The sequence below is a fragment of the Anoplophora glabripennis genome, unplaced genomic scaffold, assembly GCF_000390285.2.
Source record: "Anoplophora glabripennis isolate ALB-LARVAE unplaced genomic scaffold, Agla_2.0 scaffold5, whole genome shotgun sequence".
NCBI lineage: Eukaryota > Metazoa > Arthropoda > Insecta > Coleoptera > Cerambycidae > Anoplophora > Anoplophora glabripennis.
The window spans coordinates 1,952,405-1,971,153 of NW_019416525.1; the positions used below are offsets into that span (position 1 = coordinate 1,952,405).

General features: G+C 29.9%; 1 protein-coding gene across 1 annotated transcript; it reads left to right on the plus strand.

Moving 5' to 3' along the window:
• Positions 1 to 212: 212 nt before the first annotated feature.
• LOC108907496 (plastin-2) lies at positions 213 to 16,175 on the plus strand. Its single transcript, XM_018711219.1, has 5 exons — positions 213 to 420; positions 8,264 to 8,694; positions 11,882 to 12,564; positions 12,623 to 13,158; positions 15,205 to 16,175. Exons 1-5 carry the CDS (start codon positions 346 to 348, stop codon positions 15,373 to 15,375), a joined length of 1,896 nt encoding a protein of 631 aa, XP_018566735.1. The 5' UTR covers positions 213 to 345; the 3' UTR covers positions 15,376 to 16,175.
• Positions 16,176 to 18,749: the final 2,574 nt, after the last annotated feature.

Genomic DNA, 18,749 nt, shown 5'->3' on the forward strand with positions numbered 1-18,749 from the left:
TTTAATAAAACGTATGAGTCAATAACTACAAAATTATACATTGTACTACAGTACTGGCTTTCTTTAATGTTTAGTATAGTACGTATAAATTAGGTATACAATTAAGAAGTGATTCAAAAATTTTAACTTTCAGAATTCCATCCAGAATTCTGACAATAATCTGTGACGTTTCAGGACTTGAATGGAGGGGAGTCACACCATTACGCATAGTTTAAAGTTGGTAACGCTGTTCATTCAAGACGTTTCGTTGCTAGGAGATATCGACGGTGCCTTTTGCACCGAGTTCGTATTATATTGAGTTTTTGTGAGTGGTTCCCAATTTGTTTCTGAACTGTTTTTTTCAATATGGCTTCTGCTGGTGCGGATTTTCAAAAATTATCCCAAGAAGAACGCGAGGAAATAAAGGAGCGTTTTAACGAAGTAAGTTTTTTGTATGTATAACCTAAAACGTTTTTTCTTTAAATCGATTTTAGTTTTAAGTATGTTTATATGCGGTATTTTGACATTCGACGTGACACGCTGAAATCTCAAATTGTATAGCAACGCCCATTAGCATGTAATAGAAACTGTTCAAATAAATATCATACTTATATTGTATAATTATTAATTGATAACAATAATACCTGACTTGATTAGCTTGCATGTATGGTAGCACCGGTTTGTTAAGTAGGAATAAACGCATATTGGGCAATTTTAGAAATCAAACAATATACGTATTTTTGTGTTATGAATAAAATATCAATAGTTTACAATGAATGACTCACAATAACATTACTCATAATGTAACCTTCTACTTTCCTTCAATATAAGTTTAATAAAACAAGAACATAAATAACAAACTTGTTTCTTGTATACTTTAAAAAATGCTATTTTTTTAATTTTTGAAAAACAGCTAACGTTTCTGTTTCATTGATATATATCCATTTTTTTTTAAATTCGTCATGCAATTTTTCCTATCTATATTTATTATCGGGTTTTACTAATTTTGAAGTGGTTCCTACTAGGTACTAAATCATACTTTCAATGATATGTTGAGTATAAAAATATTTATTAAAGTATAAATTAGTGTTAACATCCATCCCCAAAAACTAATAAATTTCACTCCATTAGCTACAGATTAAAATATTTTTTGGTATTTCCTGTGCATTGTTTTTTAATTCCCAAGTTAAAATGAATGCATATCTGTTTATAACAATAGAATTTGGAAATTTATAAAAAATGTTGACCATTTATCAACTGGCGAATCAAAAGGAGTACCAATTTTTTATGGGTACAGTCAAAATAATAAATTCGTATTTTCATTTTTAAAAAAAGTAGTTTCCTTAGTTTTGAAGGTAGATATAAAATATTGTGTGCAATTTTGTATTTAAAATAAAAATTATATTGTTTATAGGTAAATATAAAAATTTACTAGGTTGTCCAACAAGAGCGGATTCCGATTTTAGGGAAACTATAGATATTAAATTAAAACGCCCATATATTTATATAAACATTGTATAAAATAAAATATATAGTATATATAAAGTTTATTTAAGAAAATTGAACTCAGATGAAAATTATTGTATATGAGGGATTTTATATAAAATGACGACAATTGGGAATTAATATCTGATACCATACGGATATTTTAAGCTTTTCAGCAGTGGTTACTCCATTGGTTTACATATTTTTATTTAAAATAGCCACATCCTCATGCCTGACAATTTCTTATCAGTGTGTCACTTCTAGTAGGTTTTCTGTAGTATGCTTTATAAGGAAATATAATGAATTAATACTTAAGTACTTGAAAATAAATGTTTCCCCCAATTTTTATATTTAATGAATACAAATATAACTGTCGATATTGATTGAATAATAATTCTGCGCATACAAATATTTTTAATAACGATACACACCAAATAAAAGTCGTACTTTTACTTTACATCAAGATTTTTGTTGACAAAAATTTCTATTTTGTAAATGTATAATTTAACTATCGGTTTCTTTCCGGATGAGTGAATGCCTTAGTACAGTTTTAATGTTATCGGTAATGGTTTCATAACAAACCAGCTTTACTTATTGTTCGCAGTGTTGAGAATAGTCGAGCATAATATGCTAAGTTTTCTTTTCTTAACAAATTTCTATTTTCTATTTACTCTGTAGGCATTCCATGTGTAGTGTAATTTAAGTAGAAAAACAATCAGTGCAGTTAACTGTTCTCTCAAGGGCACGCTAAAACGAATAATTAAGATAATGATTTGCTAAATTCTGTTTAACTGTATAAAGAATGGCTATTGTATTTGTAATTGCTACTACAATTGATTCAGAAATCCTTATTCAATTCCGCGGCATTTAAAAATACCTCTGTTGTGACTAAGTGGGCAATATAGTTTCCTTATTGTTCCGATTGAATCCATTTGTAATCTACTTCCTTATGGTTTCTAAGAATTCGTTCAGTGAAGCAAGACGAGTATATAATTTTTTGTTTCTATTTGTTTTACCCCGCGAACGAATCGCGAGCGTTCGTCTGTACGTCACTGCTTCAAAATTCGTGTGTATATGTAACACATTTTTTCCAAGGTAATTTATACGCAATTATTCGTATAGGTACGTGAGTACGTAATCACCTCTACGAAAGATATGTTCAGAGGGAAGGAAAAAATGTTTTTTTATTAATTTCGAACTATCGCACTAGAAAAACGTCATTAGTAGTAATAATAATACCGACCACAAATCCATCCTTACAATAGTTATGCTTGCTTTATTTTACAAATTGATTGTTTATGTTTTTTATACGGGTATTATTCATTAGAATTGTATAACCATAGTTAGTTGTTGTTACATAATCTTACATCTTTTCCACTAATTATGGAACAAACATTTGATGGAACCGTTGTTTAAATCTGCTACATTAAATTGTAGCATTACATTATTAAGGTTAAGGAACTGTAAATTTAAGGACAATTATCCTACCTACTAAAATTTTTAAGTGCTAATTTAAATTCGTGGTGATGGTGGTTATGTATAATTGCATGCCTCTTTTCTCACATAAATATTAAGAGATTATTCATAGTTCCTCAGTTACATTTGCATAAATAATAATCACAGAAACATTGAAAATTATCCCAAGCTTGTCGAGTATATTTTGAGGCCAGTTAAAAATGCTCAAAAGTAAATTATTCTCTAATAAAATAAATTTTTAACGCACTTTTGAATAGAATGTCAATTAATTTCATGTAGATTTTTTGGAAGCTATCCAGAATGTTGTATGAATATATTATAATTCAAATTTTTATTTTAAAATTGATGATTAAAAAATTCTTTGGAAAGAATGGTTTCCTATCTAATCACGTAAGGAAAAATTCTCTAAGGCATGACGTCCGAAATGTTATTGTATCGTTATCTAACGAAATTTTCGTTTGTTTTGTATTATCTATATTATTGTAATCGAATTACGGTTAGTTTTGCTCCGTTCGTGTTCCTATTAAAGATGTCTTAGAAATTACGTTTTTGTTAAAAATAAATTATGATAACTCATGGAATTACTAGCAAAATTTCACACAAATCGCCGACTAGAAAATAGGGGAAATGCGTAGTATCCTGATATATTTTACGAAACGATTAATATCGTTTTTCTTTTTAAAGAGAGGTCAGTTCCTTATTTTAGATGCTTACTCTATATGGGAAAAGTTTCTCAGAAAATAAAATAATTATAATAACGTGAAAATGAGAACAAAAGGCATTTTATTCATATTATGTATACGATAAAATGAAAATGCTAATATACTTCCGAAGTTCCGAAAAAGAATAAACCTCCTGTTGCTGTTTAGTTTGAAAGATCGTGTTTGTAAATATCAATTTTTATTAGCAATTCTAGGTGTTTTGGCACTGATCTGAATGATTATAAAATTATGTTCATTTATATTTACAGTTAAATGTGGGTATGATACAAGTTTGAAGTAATTTTAAAATTAATTTTTTTAGCTTCTGTAACTTGATCTGTTTCTTTCCTTTAGATACTTATTTTATGTGGGAAAGCTTCTAACAATAATGAAATGTATAATATATTTTTAAATTAACCTGAGAATTAGAACAAGAGGTACTTTATTTTTACTGTGTTTAATAGTTTCTAGACGATCTTAAAATATACCAGTATTTATCAGTTATGATAATAGATTCCTAAAATTTTCTTATCGTTTATGAGTCAAAAGACACATTAAGATCATAATCGGTATATGTATATCATAAACTCTTTCTCAAAATTCGATTCCAAAAAAAATGTGGTTACTCATCGGGAAAAAGTCGAGAAAGTGTACCTATTACATTTACTGATTGTGAATATTTTAGGTGGTAAAAGTCGACATTATATATAGTACAATACTTAAGATTTCCTTAAGTTATTTGTCTTTTAGTCGACCTATTAAGGTTCCTAGACTCTGTGCCAACTTAGATTTTATATGTATTGATTTCCTTTATAAGGGTATCTCGCCAGTTGCCACAGACGTAATTTTACCCAATATAAGTATATCATAAATCACACTGTTATCAGTTATTTGATGTAGTAAATGTGGATTTTGTTAGAAAAATAAATCACAAGTTAAAACACATTCGACACATTAAGAACATGTCATAGTATATGGAAAGAAATTTATAAATTTTCTTTCAGTTTGCACTGACACATTATTTTAAATAACAACAGTTTGAACTTGAGTTAAGGAATAATATTTCAACTCACGAAGCAAATGTTTCTCATTACATATCACATTTGCAGGATGCATTAAAAATATTAATAACATTTCAACATTGCTCAGCTTGTGAGTTGGTTTTATTAAAAACAGCTTTCATGCAAATCGTCAGCAGTACGCGAGGTGCTACGCCATTTTTATTACAAGGTTAGCGTAAATGGAGTCCTTGCAGTAACCGCGATTATACTTTTTGCCTTTGATCGCGTTAATACACATGCTCAAACTGCAGTTCTTATCACTCCATACAAACAGTATTACAATATTGATATTTACTTAATTTAATTTATAGCAGTTTATGATGTTTTTTTTTCTCTAAGAGGTCTGCTAATTCGGAATCGTAAAACAGAAGAATATTCTGTAACTTCTTGCATTTGTTACTTTTGAAACATTTAAGTTCTAAGCTTTATATTAAACATTCAAATTCTTTTTCTATAGGTTCCTATTGAAACTCTAATTGTAAGAGTATGCACACTCTGTACTAATACAAGACATAAGTTTATTCCGGTTCAAGGACCCACGCAATTTAACAGGAAGCCGGCGTATACGCTGTAATGCCGGTTCTTTTTTAAAAAAGCCTCATTGCGTTTTTTTGCACTTTGAATGCAGAAAAAATAAAGAAATGTAAAATTATGATTTCGTTCTAGTTTAATAAACAAGCATTTTTGTCTCAAGATCAATCCCAGTTTTTATGTCGATGAGTTGGTTACTGCATTCCTATGATGTTTTTTAAAGTTTGTTTTTGAAGGTTTTTTTACTAATATTTGCGAACTGCCTAGAAACAAATTTCGATGTATGTTAAGGAGAAGTGCAGCTAAAAATGTGAAATGTGCGCCATATAAAGAGGGAACAATCGTTAGTTATTATTTATAGTCGTCATACAATATTTATGTGCGGGTCTTCAGATTAACAGTGACCCACTTTTCAACACGGCCTTAACAAAATAGCCTTAAGTTGTTTGATATAATATAGTTGTGTTGGCCTCCACACTTTGAACGCGCCAGTTTTGTCCATTTCGTTTTATTGAAACTTTTTTATTATTTTTATGTAGAAATTTAACTTTGACATTTTCAGGTATTAAATTTTCCAGTGCATTTTTTTGCAGGTCACCTCGACTGTTAAACAGCGCACATTTAAAAAACAAGTATAAAAAATAAAATCTGTCAATTGAATAAAATTAAAATTTCTCGGTCTCCTTATTAATCACATCACTTCCAATGCAGATAAAAAGAACATTTAAATTGAAAATATCTGATTGTCAGATAGAACTAGACTGAATTGAACTGTAATTAATTCAGTAATAAAATTTACGTGACCATGTCACTTGTAAAAATGGATTGCCAAGGTCACAAAATATATTTTAGATTCGACTTACTAAGATTTAGATAAATAAAATTAATCGCATTGTGGGTAGATTATACTTTTTTAGATAAGCTTTAATCACTGATGCATAAAAGTGAGAATCAAATGTAATTTATTCAAATATCGGTGTAAGTCTAACTTTAAGAATGGCAAATAAAAAGATTTCATTTTATTACTTAATATACTTTGCGTTTTAAGCGGTATCTTCTAATCTTATTTTATTATGTTGTCATAAGTTAAATATTTTTTCTGCTATCAGACTAATTACTAAATGTTACTTTTTGGCCAAAACTACAATTTGTAATGTTTATACATCTCTTGAGAGTTGTCAAATTAAAAACCGACATGTATAAACATGTCTGAAGTGTTCGTTAGATAAAAAATACCACTATGTATTGCTGTAATTAAAATATAGAAGAATAAAGAGGTAAATAAGGAAGGAAAAAGCTCATCTAACCTGATTTTTATTTATATATTTACGTCAATTAATTCTTCCCAATTTTGATTTAGTCATGTATTTTCTACAACTTGCGAAACAAATTTAAATATCGTGTAGATATTTAACTTAAAATTCTCACATTTAATTGTCAGAATAAATCTCAGAAGAACAAATCAAGTACCCTCTTGATTAAAACAGGGATTGTCAATTAAATTTATTTAAAGTAGGTTTCCCATTACGCCGATGTCAATCACCTATGAAATTACTGGAATCATAAGCAGCATATTAAATTATTATATGAATGAGTCAGCTGAAAGATTTCGATATATAATAAGCCCCACGTTTTGATTAAATGTATACAAATGCACTTTATATGGTATATTTTCAATAAATATTAACAAACACAAATATTGATAAGATTTTTGTCGCGCATATAATACTTCGTATCAGAATCGTTATTTGTCTTTTTCACCCTGTAGTTTTATTTTTGTTTACAGTTACTAATACTGAGATAAGTACTATACCACCCACGTTTGTTTGATAAATAGAAGCAAAACGGAAAAAGGCATGTCGTGTTCGGAATAAGCTACTGGCATAGTCTAATATCTAATGGTTTAGATAGGAATAGTTATTTAATTATAAGTCAAATAAATTTCGTTTGAGTGTTTTTGACTTATTTGTAACAAGTTTTAGCCATTTCCAGATTGTAGTATATATATCTACAAAAAGAATACGACTTGTTCTTTCTAAATGTTATTAAGATTTAGTATGAATGGCAAAAACTAACAGTTTTAATTTCTAGTCTATTCAATTTGAGAAAACAAAAGTAAATCCTATGTACGATAGAACATGCCTATATTATTAACGTTTAAAGGAACACAGATGAAGGTTTTGGAGCATTTGTAATAATTTATTGTAGTTATACAATAAATTAAAAATATGGTATCATGCAATTAAGATGGTATTATCTCAAGATTAGTATGACGTAAAATTTTATGAAATATATTTTTATCAGACTTAAAAAAGTAGGTGAAGTGTAATAATCTCATTAAAATGCTGTTTTTTTTTCTATAATTACTTATACTTTAAATTAATAGTTAAAAATAATATTTTTTGTCACTATAATACCACATAATGGATTAGTGAAATTTAAACTTCTATACATTTTAATCACTGATAAGAAATTAATACTAACAAATACAATAGAGAGAGAGTAATCTTTAAAAATATATAAGAGGTACTATATCATATGATCTTGAAGTTCCATTTATGTAACTGCGGTAACTAATTCATAGATTTTCTTAAGCATATATAGCTTTTATTACAAATTCAAAACAAAGAAAGAACTGATAACTTCTATAAATTTATTAAATATTTAATGTTGTATTATTTAATGCCTACTTTAATTGATTTTTAAAATAACATTTATTTATGTAACACATCGCTAAGCTATAAAACTTATCGTCGGCAGAACATTTATCAGTTACCCAAACTAACAAAAATGTAAGCTAACCACACTCTAATAAATTAATAAAAATATCGATTACGTATTTAGGATATACTTTAACATATGTGTCAATTATCAGGGGAAACGGTCTGACAAAATATTTGCAACACCGGGCTCGGTATATTAAATATTTACTTTTTTTTACTAGTCACATCCTGGACCGTAAAATTGACTTCGATACCTGAGAATAAAACTAAACTGGTATGCTAAAATTGCATTGTGTTTTTTTTCTAGATCGACAAAAATGGAGATGGTCATATCGATTTAAAAGAACTGAGGGAAGCTTTAGAAGCTTGCGGTTTCAAAATCGCCGGTTACCAATCCCGCTTGATAGAAGAGGAGTTCAAAAACTCCAACAAGATGAAAATCAACGGCAAATTGACCTACGACGAATTCGAAAAGCTTATCTGTGATTTAAAAGCGAATGATGTAGCGAATACATTCCGGACCGCCGTTTCCAAGAGGGAAAACCTTCAGCACTTAGGCGGCACCTCCGAGGCTTCCAACGAAGGCACAACACATTCCGTGAGGGTTGAGGAACAGCTCGCCTTTTCGGACTGGATCAACTCCAATCTCCAACATGACCCCGACTTGAGAAAGTTGCTGCCCATCGACTCAGAAGGCAAGAACTTGTACGACAAAGTGAAAGATGGTATTCTATTATGGTGAGTGTACAAAGATCTACTCAAATTTGTTCATCAAACAGTGAGAACTATTTAATTAATTTAATTTCTTCATCCAGTAAACTGACACGATTCTGTTTATATGTTTCTATCCCGATGGCCGCAATATAATTAATTCTTCTGTAGCTTATTACATTTATCTCCTCCATCCGAGATATAGAAGTTCTGATTGTAAATAAATACAAACGTCATTTACTGTTGCCGTAAATACATTTTTTCGATAAAGTGGAAGTAATCCATTCCGTTTGCTTTTTTTCTGTGCTAATTTAAAGTATTCCTAAATTTAACTCGTCAAATATTTAACTAGGCAGTTTCTAATTCTCTGTTTGAACTAGCTTTATGTGTGATTAATTAATAAAACGTCTGGATTAAAATAAGCTTCTACAAAAACACTTCCTTTTAAAGTAGTTTCTATGGCGCTTTAGCAGCGGATTTGATAAGTAAATATTATTACGACGTTATACTTTTAAAGATGGGGAAAAGCTTTTAAGATATAAATACATTGTCGGAATGTTTATTACTGTGATTCATACTTTTTTAATTAGTCATTATGTTATGGGTGTACCTATCTGCATACTGTCATTTTTTATATATAAACCTTGTGGTGTGATTCCAGCTAAAAATGTATATGTACTATTTATCGATAAATTTATTTACTGGTATTTCCTACCGGTATGGGATACCAAATTATAAATCCATAAAGTTTATATTTTTAGAAATTTCCCGTGAGGGATTTGGAAAAAACTATCTATTCGCGGAACAGAATAAACAGTGTATTGAGAGCAATAATTGTATTGTTAAAACGACAATATTGACAGTTTCAGACGGAATCTTATATTGTTACAGTTATTTCACAATGCTTTTTATCTTTTATGTGATACACGTGATCATATAAAGCAGTAGACTGATATGAAGTTGAAAGGATAACATACATATTACGTGAATTTATTTACTGATGGCTCCTGTCTGTCTCATTAATAACAAATTGTTTATACAAAGTATCAGATCAATCTCTTTTCAATATGGATGATAGAACACCAAGAAGTAAATTTTTTCCTGTCGATCGTCGGTTTATCGTGTTTTGTTTTTGAGATACCGGCTGCCAAAGATGTTTTTTTAAATTCAAATTGTAGCCGTAGCTTTCCTAAAAAATATGTTGCATTAAAATTTGGTAGAGGTAAGTTTTTGACAAGAAAATTCACCGGGTTTTAAGAAAAACGTAATTGGATGTTCTAAAGTCAAAAAGCTTATATCCTTAATGTACAGAGTGTGTACAAACAAATGGGCCATACTTGAAGGTTCGCTTCATTGGATGAAAATTAATTAATTTGTTAATTGTTTCTTAAAAAGTTACAGGTTTAAAAAAAAAACTATATATATACAGGGTGTCCGCAAATTTCACTGACAACGTTTGACTGCATATTCACTACTATAAATAAATACGGTCTACGAAAAACAAGTTAATGAAAAATTTTTGGTTTTTGAGTGACGAGCCTTCAAAGTTGTCAAAAATAAAACTAATTTAATTAATAACTTCATAAGCCTTTTACCGATCGCAATATTTTCAATTTTTGGAGCCATGTTTCTCAGACCTATAACATTACCGACGTTTTTTTTAATAGGACGCTCTATATTTTATTGTATAAAATAGCCCTTCTAAAAACGAATTCAATGATATAAGGTTATATCTAACAACAGTTATATATTAAGCTTGTTCGAAAACATTCCTGTACTAAATTTCGGTGCAGTAGATTATTTTTTTAATAAGATGTAGCTAAAAATGATTGATTTTACAAAATACGGTAGACCCAAAATCCGTATGAAAACTTTGTTTCAATTTTTGATGCTCTATCATCTACTAAATTTTTTGCATTTACTTCTGCAACAACTTGAATATTCTCCTATATTTTCTTATCCTAAAAAAATCTGCTTGTTCTAAAATGAAAAACAATACAAATATTTCAAACATCTCAAATACAATAAGACCTTCAATTTTCAATTTATCAGAAAAGAATCTGTTTTCCCCTGTTAAGAAATATTTATAAAGAATCCAGGTTAAAATGGTTTAAATAGTTTAAATTATTTGATATTCACTGAATTAAATCAACTGATTTTTTTAATTAAAGAAATACGTAATATTTAAAGAAAGTTTTGGATCATAAATTTTGTTGATTTTGAAATTTAATCAAATTGTAATAACTTTATTAAAAGCAATTGTTTTTAAAAAATTAATAAAAACAAGCATTTAAATAAATTTTAAAAAATTTGTCAACGAATCGAGTTTTTTTTTTGTTTGTTTAATAAGATACACACATTGCCATGTTAATTCCTGGGTCCTGCGTAGAAACAGGTCCAGAGTAACAGAAAGAGAATAAACAAGTTAAACCTTGACCCTCCCCCCTCCCCTTCCCCACAACATTGTATATATAAATTGTTCATTATGATTTGTTTTTTATACACAGTTAATGCAACGCATTTATTAATATCAAATTTGTTTATTGTATTTTGATAAAATTTAACATCTTTACATTGCAACCTTGGAGCAGATGTAGTTTTTAGTTGGTAAACAATTTGGTACATTCATTACGGTTGATCGTGTTAACTGAAAACACGTTATGTATTGTATTCCATTATTGTATCAGATTTTGGTTATGCAATAAACTTTTCAAGATAATATTGATTGCAGTTTCCTATCGCCAAAAGAAATCACTTGTATCTACTTCAAATCTTTGAGAGTTTAAATATTTGTGAGTTTATTTAATCAATGATGTAAAGAGTAGTCAAATCCACTTATATTATATTTTACGTTTGTCAATCAAAACTTTTTTGTTGTAGTTAATCGAGTATTCATGTTTATTCTGGTGGAAATAAATCAAATGCTTCTTGATTTAGTTTGTATCTATTTATTTTAAGTCTAATAATGTTTATGCTATCAGATAATCTGTTATATCAGGATTTCTTAATCCATTTTGTTATTACAAAATGGATTAAGAAAGTACAAAGTATTCTTTGTACTTTTATATTAATCAAATTTAGTTTGCTAAGTATTTGATAAAATTAAATCAATTTAAATATGTAGTCACACACCTTGATAAACTATTTTTAAATAAGTAAAAAATACTTATCGAGTGCAAGGAACAATATACTAACTATATGATATTTTTTTCAGTAAAGTCATTAACCATTCCTGCCCAGACACGATAGACGAAAGGGTAATAAACAAGGAAAAATTGACACTTTACAGAAAATTAGAGAATTTGACTCTGGCGCTATCGTCTGCGTCTGCCATCGGTTGCAACGTCATAAACATAGATGCTCATAACTTATCAAAAGGAACACCTCATCTTGTCCTTGGACTGCTTTGGCAAATAATAAGAATAGGCCTTTTCAATCAAATTACTCTCGAACATTGCCCCGGCTTGACTACGTTGCTCTCTGAAGATGAAAAAATTGACGACTTGATGAAATTGTCCCCAGAAGCTATATTGATCAGATGGGTAAACTATCACTTAGAACGTGCCGGCACGCACCGTCGTGTTACAAATTTCCAAAGCGACATTGTCGATTCCGAGGTTTATACCCATCTGCTCAAGCAAATTGCCCCAGCCGATGCCGATGTTACGACCGAAGCGCTTCATGAAAAAGATTTACATAGTAGAGCTGAAATTATGCTTCAGCAAGCTGCTAAATTGAAATGCAGGGCTTTTGTCACACCACAAGATGTTGTCAATGGTGTCTATAAACTTAATTTGGCTTTTGTCGCCAATCTTTTTAATAATCACCCGGGATTGGAGCAAACGAATGGCACTATCGATGGCTACGAAACTATCGAGGAAACCAGAGAAGAAAGAAGTAAGTTTAGTAAATAATAAAAGGTCATGGGTCTTAGTAACGTTTGTTTTTATTTTAGCTTACAGAAATTGGATCAACTCGATGGGAGTGTCACCACACGTCAATTGGTTGTATTCCGATCTGGCCGACGGTCTAGTTGTATTCCAGTTGTACGACATCATAAAACCAGGCACAGTAAAATGGAATAGGGTACATCGTAAATTCACGAACGAAAGGAAAAAATTCATGGAAAAATTAGAAAACTGCAACTACGCCGTCGAACTTGGCAAAGAGATTAAGTTCTCCTTAGTCGGCATCGGTGGACAAGATATTAACGAAGGAAATGTCACTCTGACTTTGGCTCTAATTTGGCAATTGATGCGAGCTTACACTCTGACTATCCTCGCACAGCTGGCCGAATCTGGAAGTCCTATTGTTGAAAAAGAAATCGTACAGTGGGTAAACAATAAACTCAGCGGTGCAGGGAAAAAGTCTTCCATTCGCAACTTCCAGGATAGTTCCATATCAGATGCCAAAGTTGTTATCGATTTGATCGACGCTATCAAACCCGGTGCTATTAACTATGATTTAGTTAAACAAGGAAGTACCGATGAGGTGTGTATTTATACGATACATTTAATGTCAAAAGTTTGGTCACAGAATAACTGAAATGTCACAAATCAAATTTGTTAAATTTTAAATTCAATGTTCATTTAATATTTTTTAACACGTTTGCTGCCCATCAAATGCCGTTTGTAATTCGGCAATCCCAATTAACTAATTTGGGATTATTAGTAATAATTTTTATAAAAAGATAGAATCATATTGTTTTAAAGTGTAAAAACTTCATATTTTTTACAAAATACCGCCGCACCAGTGTCGGCGACAAATTATAAAATTCAGGGTCTAATTCCTCGTTTTAAATGTCTAAAGGTGGCTCTAGTGGATCCACCGTCCAAATCGTCTGCAAAATCTTCCGCTAATTCTTCCGGCGACACTAGTCGCCGAACCAGAGCGCCGACACAGTGTTGGCATGGGCAGCGAACGTTAATTTAACCTCAATAATAGGAAAGGACGTTTTACCATAATCCTATAATTTGTTGCTTTTATTCTTTTTGGAACTTTTGAGAACGAGAAAATATTTATTTTCTTATTTACCCATAAGGGGAAATATCTAGATATTATTTAATTTTTTAATCATCCATCTAGAAAAAAATGGTAAATACTAAAGTTTAAGTAATTTTCTTGCAATCTCAAAGAGATATATGAAAAAACGATATCGGAATTTTTTTTTTAATGGAACACTGTATATTTGTCGTTTTTTGAAATCCTCGCCTAATTATAATCAATGCACCCTTGTAAAAAGGTATTTATTAATTCAGGTTTTTTTTTGAGATGAGGTTTAAAAACTCGTATTACATGATATTTGAACATTTGATTTGATTTCATGTTCAGCCTACTTTCCATTTTTTTTTTGTCCAAAAATTGGTCAGTGAGTTTTTTATCTGAAACTTCTTAAGAAAATATTCATTGTTTAATGTAAAATTAAAATTAACATTTTATTATTTACGTTCTTCCTGCACGGAATAAGCAATCTTGAATCAGAAATAAATTAAATAAACGGAAAAAATTGAGCCATAATCTTAAAATTGAAAATTGGGAATTGCACATTTGTTACAAACTACTTTGAGGGAATGCAGAATTCAGTGACGCAGTCAGATTTTAGAGAATTCAACGATTTTTATCAAATTTGACAACAAAAATAGAAGTAAAAGTAGGCTTTGAAAACAAAAAATAAATTCAATTGTTACGTAATGTAACAGAATCTGTTTCTTCGAACAGTAAGTAACAGAACGTGTTGTGGATAAAGTATGTCACTCACAACATGAAATAAATATTCGCGTGCGTTTTGCTTCGTGGAGCATTTCCGAACGCGTTGCAAGCAATGGTCCCTCTAATTTTTTTTCGCTGACTGCAAAAATTTTTTTGATTTTCTAAATTTTACTTTAGTGAAATCCGGATTTTTGCCATTTTTAGATGCAATTCTTTTTCTTTTTAAATTATAGGTAATTTATTTGTCTACAACATGAAATAACAAATTTTCCGTAAAAACAAATATTTGCTTTTTCTTGCTTCCCTACTTGTAGTTTTGTTAGCGCGTTCTTTATGATATAATAACATATATATTCTATGAATCCTACGTTTAAATAAACGCTTTATTATTTCTTGTATTCATTATTTTATTCAAAACACGTTATTGGTAAAGCGCAATAGCAAAAATGCAATGTGGGTAAAAGAAATGCTCCACGAGGCAAAACAAAAGCGAACGAAAGCTTATTTCTGGTTAATTTTCTTTACTCATTGTTCGAAGAAAAACTTTAAACGCATCGTGGATAAATTGCCATACCCATAACGCGTTTCAGACAAAAAAATGGGTATTGGGAGATTTCGGCTACTGCGAATAACGTATGTATTATTGTAATCAGAAGAAAGAGAGGAAACTTCAATGTCAAATGTACAGGGTATTCCATTTAAAGAAGAAAGTTGTCTAAGTTTGATTTTATTTTTGTAGACATTTTTTCTTGAAGTAAAGAAAAATAAAAATATTTTTATGGTGTTCAAGATTCGAAATAGTTATGACTAAGTTATTTTTTGTTGCAGGATAAACTAGCCAACGCAAAATACGCGATTTCTATGTCCCGTAAGGCTGGAGCGCGGGTGTATGCCCTTCCAGAAGATATAACAGAAGTGAAACCAAAAATGGTAATGACAGTATTTGCCTGCTTAATGGCATTAGATTATGTACCCAACATGGATAGTACACGGCAATAATTTTCAGTTAATTATTTATGGTTTATTTAATTTTATTTACTTATATCTTACGTTATATTTACTAAACTCTATCGTCCAGATTTTAAATTAAGGTCTTTTAAGGTAATATTTAGGATTAGTAATGATATAATTTGTTCAAATTGAACCTTTATTTATTAATCTGGGAATTATTTATGATTGATTACCACAGTAACATTCCAAATCATAAATGTACTACTAGTCTGCAGAAAAGTATTAAATAAAAAATTTTACATTCCCGTTGGGGTGGAGGTGCAATAAATTTATGATTGGGCTGTTATTTATAACATTTTTTGTACAAACTGTTTTTTAAGAAAATGAAACATGACGAAAATCATTTCCACAATTTTATCTTTTAATTATTACTTATACTTATTTTTATATTCATTTATGTGAGATAAATTCATTATTTTATAGGTTAATTTACAATCATTTTATAATTCTTATTTATTTATGGCTCTGTGAGATACCAAACTAAGTGCCATTTACGATTAAGCGTACACTTCAAGTGTATTACTTATTATTAGGAATGTAATGGATTTCAACCTTATTTATTGGATTGAAAACAAACCATTTCATTTGTCAATTAATAATTGCTTTTAAAATAATGCCTTGGAGGCATTTTGATGTTTCTTATCGTATCTCTAGGATGTGATATTTGGTCTTTCCCAAAAAGTAATATCCATTACAATCCTAATTTTATTAAAATGTAAAAATATTAAAACATTTATACTTTTTCATGTAAACTGGTCATTTGCTTTAATAAATATATAAAGTATCAACATATATACTATAATTTACAAACCAAATCCTTTCCAATATGTCCTTAATATCTCGAGGTAGATTTTACATTTCTATGAAATGATTCTTAAAAACTACTGATTTATTAAAAATTAGACCAATATATTAAAAGAAGTTTATAATACCCAAATCAAACTCAAATCCCTAGTAAGATAGTATCGTTCAAATTTCTATATCTTATACAATCAACAGATGGCGCCACTTGTCATGGATACAAATTGTACGAAATTTGGTAAGAACTAGAACATGAAAGTAAACTGTCAGTAACTACATTTTGTTGTTAGGGTTAGTTTCATATTTCTAGACATGATCTAGAAAATTTAATACTAGAAACTTTTATATTTTATGCACTCAACAGATGGCGCCACTTACATCTCACGGACATACATTGCACGAAGATTAGTTAGGATCCACAACATGAAATTGAACCGTCAGTAATTCATTTGCTAAGGGGGGGGGGGGTAGGTTGCATTTTTCTATGAAACGATCTCGATTAAACATTAACTATTACTATATCAACATATTTGAAGATAGTGGTGGTAATGAAAATCGTCGCCAAAGCCCTATGCCCACCCCCCACCACTCCCTTACTTCCTTTGTACAACATGACTTCACGTTCAACTTATGTCGACTAGATGTATATGCTGCCATCTATCGGACTATTTTGAACTAACTTGTTTGGCTAAAAAATTTTTAAACATTTAATCAAATGACATTTATCATTTATGCAGTCAACATATGGCGCCACTTAGATCTTGCGGAAATAAATAGCACAAAGTTTCGTAAGACCCACGATATAGTATTAAACTGTTCAGAAATATTTTATTATTAAAGGGGATGGGTACTTTTGCACTTTCAGAAAATAAATACCTAAACGATATCAAAAACGACTATTTATAATAGATTAGAGAATAAACCATAAAATCTTGCCAGCTGTTTCCTCCAATTTTCACGGTCGTGATGATGAGAGCAACAACAAAAATATACTCCTAGCCCCAAGCGATATAATATAACGCTTAGGTACTAGGAACATACATCTTCGAATGTTGCTCATTCAGTTTACAGCTTCAATTTTTGAAGTAATCCTGAAAAAATAAGACAAATTTAATTCATTAAAGTTGTACACTCAACGAAATGACATTAATGATAAGCTTTTACAAAAATGTAAGACTATTCTATAGTTTCGAAAAATTATGCGGTGTTGCCAAATTTATTAAAAATATTAAAATATTGGATTTTGACGTTGATTTTGAAATTTTACTTATATCATAGAAATGCCAAAAAATATTCTATTTCCTCAGCTTAAAATTCAATTCAACAGTTTTCGAGCTGAAATGTTAATACTTTTGAACAATTTTTTATTTTTTATGTAGGGTTATGTGGTTTGCTCCCGAAACGTTCAACTGAAAAAAGACTATTTTTTAATGTAAAAATCAGAGGCCTCTGGCAATAAATCAAAATTCCATATAAATACAAAGCTAAGTTAGGTTTTAAGCTTTAAAAATCGACTTTCTAAACCCTTTTTTTGTTAATAACTTTCGGAGACAGAAGGTTAAAGTTATGCATTTTTACACTTGACGGGATAAAAAATAGAATTTTGCAAAAACTATTGTTCCCACAGCGCCCATCTTTCGCACAGTTTTGAAGAACAATAAAACCCTTTTGAAAAACTTTTACGCATATTTAAAAAATTTCAACAAATAACAACCAAGTTCTGGATAAATTAAAAAAAAACTGTTTTTCCACGTTTTTTTGATGTTTTTTTGCAATAACTTTTAAACAATTTATCCAATTTTAATCTATCAGGCGGCATTGTGTAGGTCTTTTTATTGCGCTTATTTCGTGTGTTGAACACTTTTCTCTAAAATCAATAGTTTTTCCAATATATTGGAAAAACTGGTTTTCGACCCAAATTGTTAAAACAAAACAATGTTGCTAATGAGAAAAATTGACCCACAAGATGAGACACCTTTTCTACTGCCTTCCCTTGCGCATTTCACAATAAAATAGTGGACGTCAATTCATCGACTTTTTTAGTCCATTTACTTGCTATAGCGACGCGTCTATAGAATTGAAAAAGTAGACATATTAATTTGATGTGAAAGAAATAGGGGAGTTCAAGAGCCAATAATAATAATATTATTCAAGGATTTTCACATTTTTACAAACAAAAATATGTTTAAATAAGTTCTAAATTTATTTTAATAACTCACAAAATTAATAATTTTAAAAATGACCGTCGGATTATTTGTTGATGGAAAATTTGTAAAAATTCTAAACAATTTCGACCCTACTCAATATATTTCAAAGACAAAGTAAAAGCATAAAATACATTTGCATTTACGTGCGTCAACGCCAGTTCACGATTGAAAATTGATTTTAGCAGGTGGTTAAAAGACGATTTAATACATTTTAACACTTCATTACCCTTACACTGCTGGTGCCTCACCACTACAGATAAGGACTAACGGAAAATCGTTCGAAAGGGGCATAAAAGTTATTTTCATTTGCCGGTAGAAATTCATTTGGTGAACTTCTCTGAAATTCCGCATATA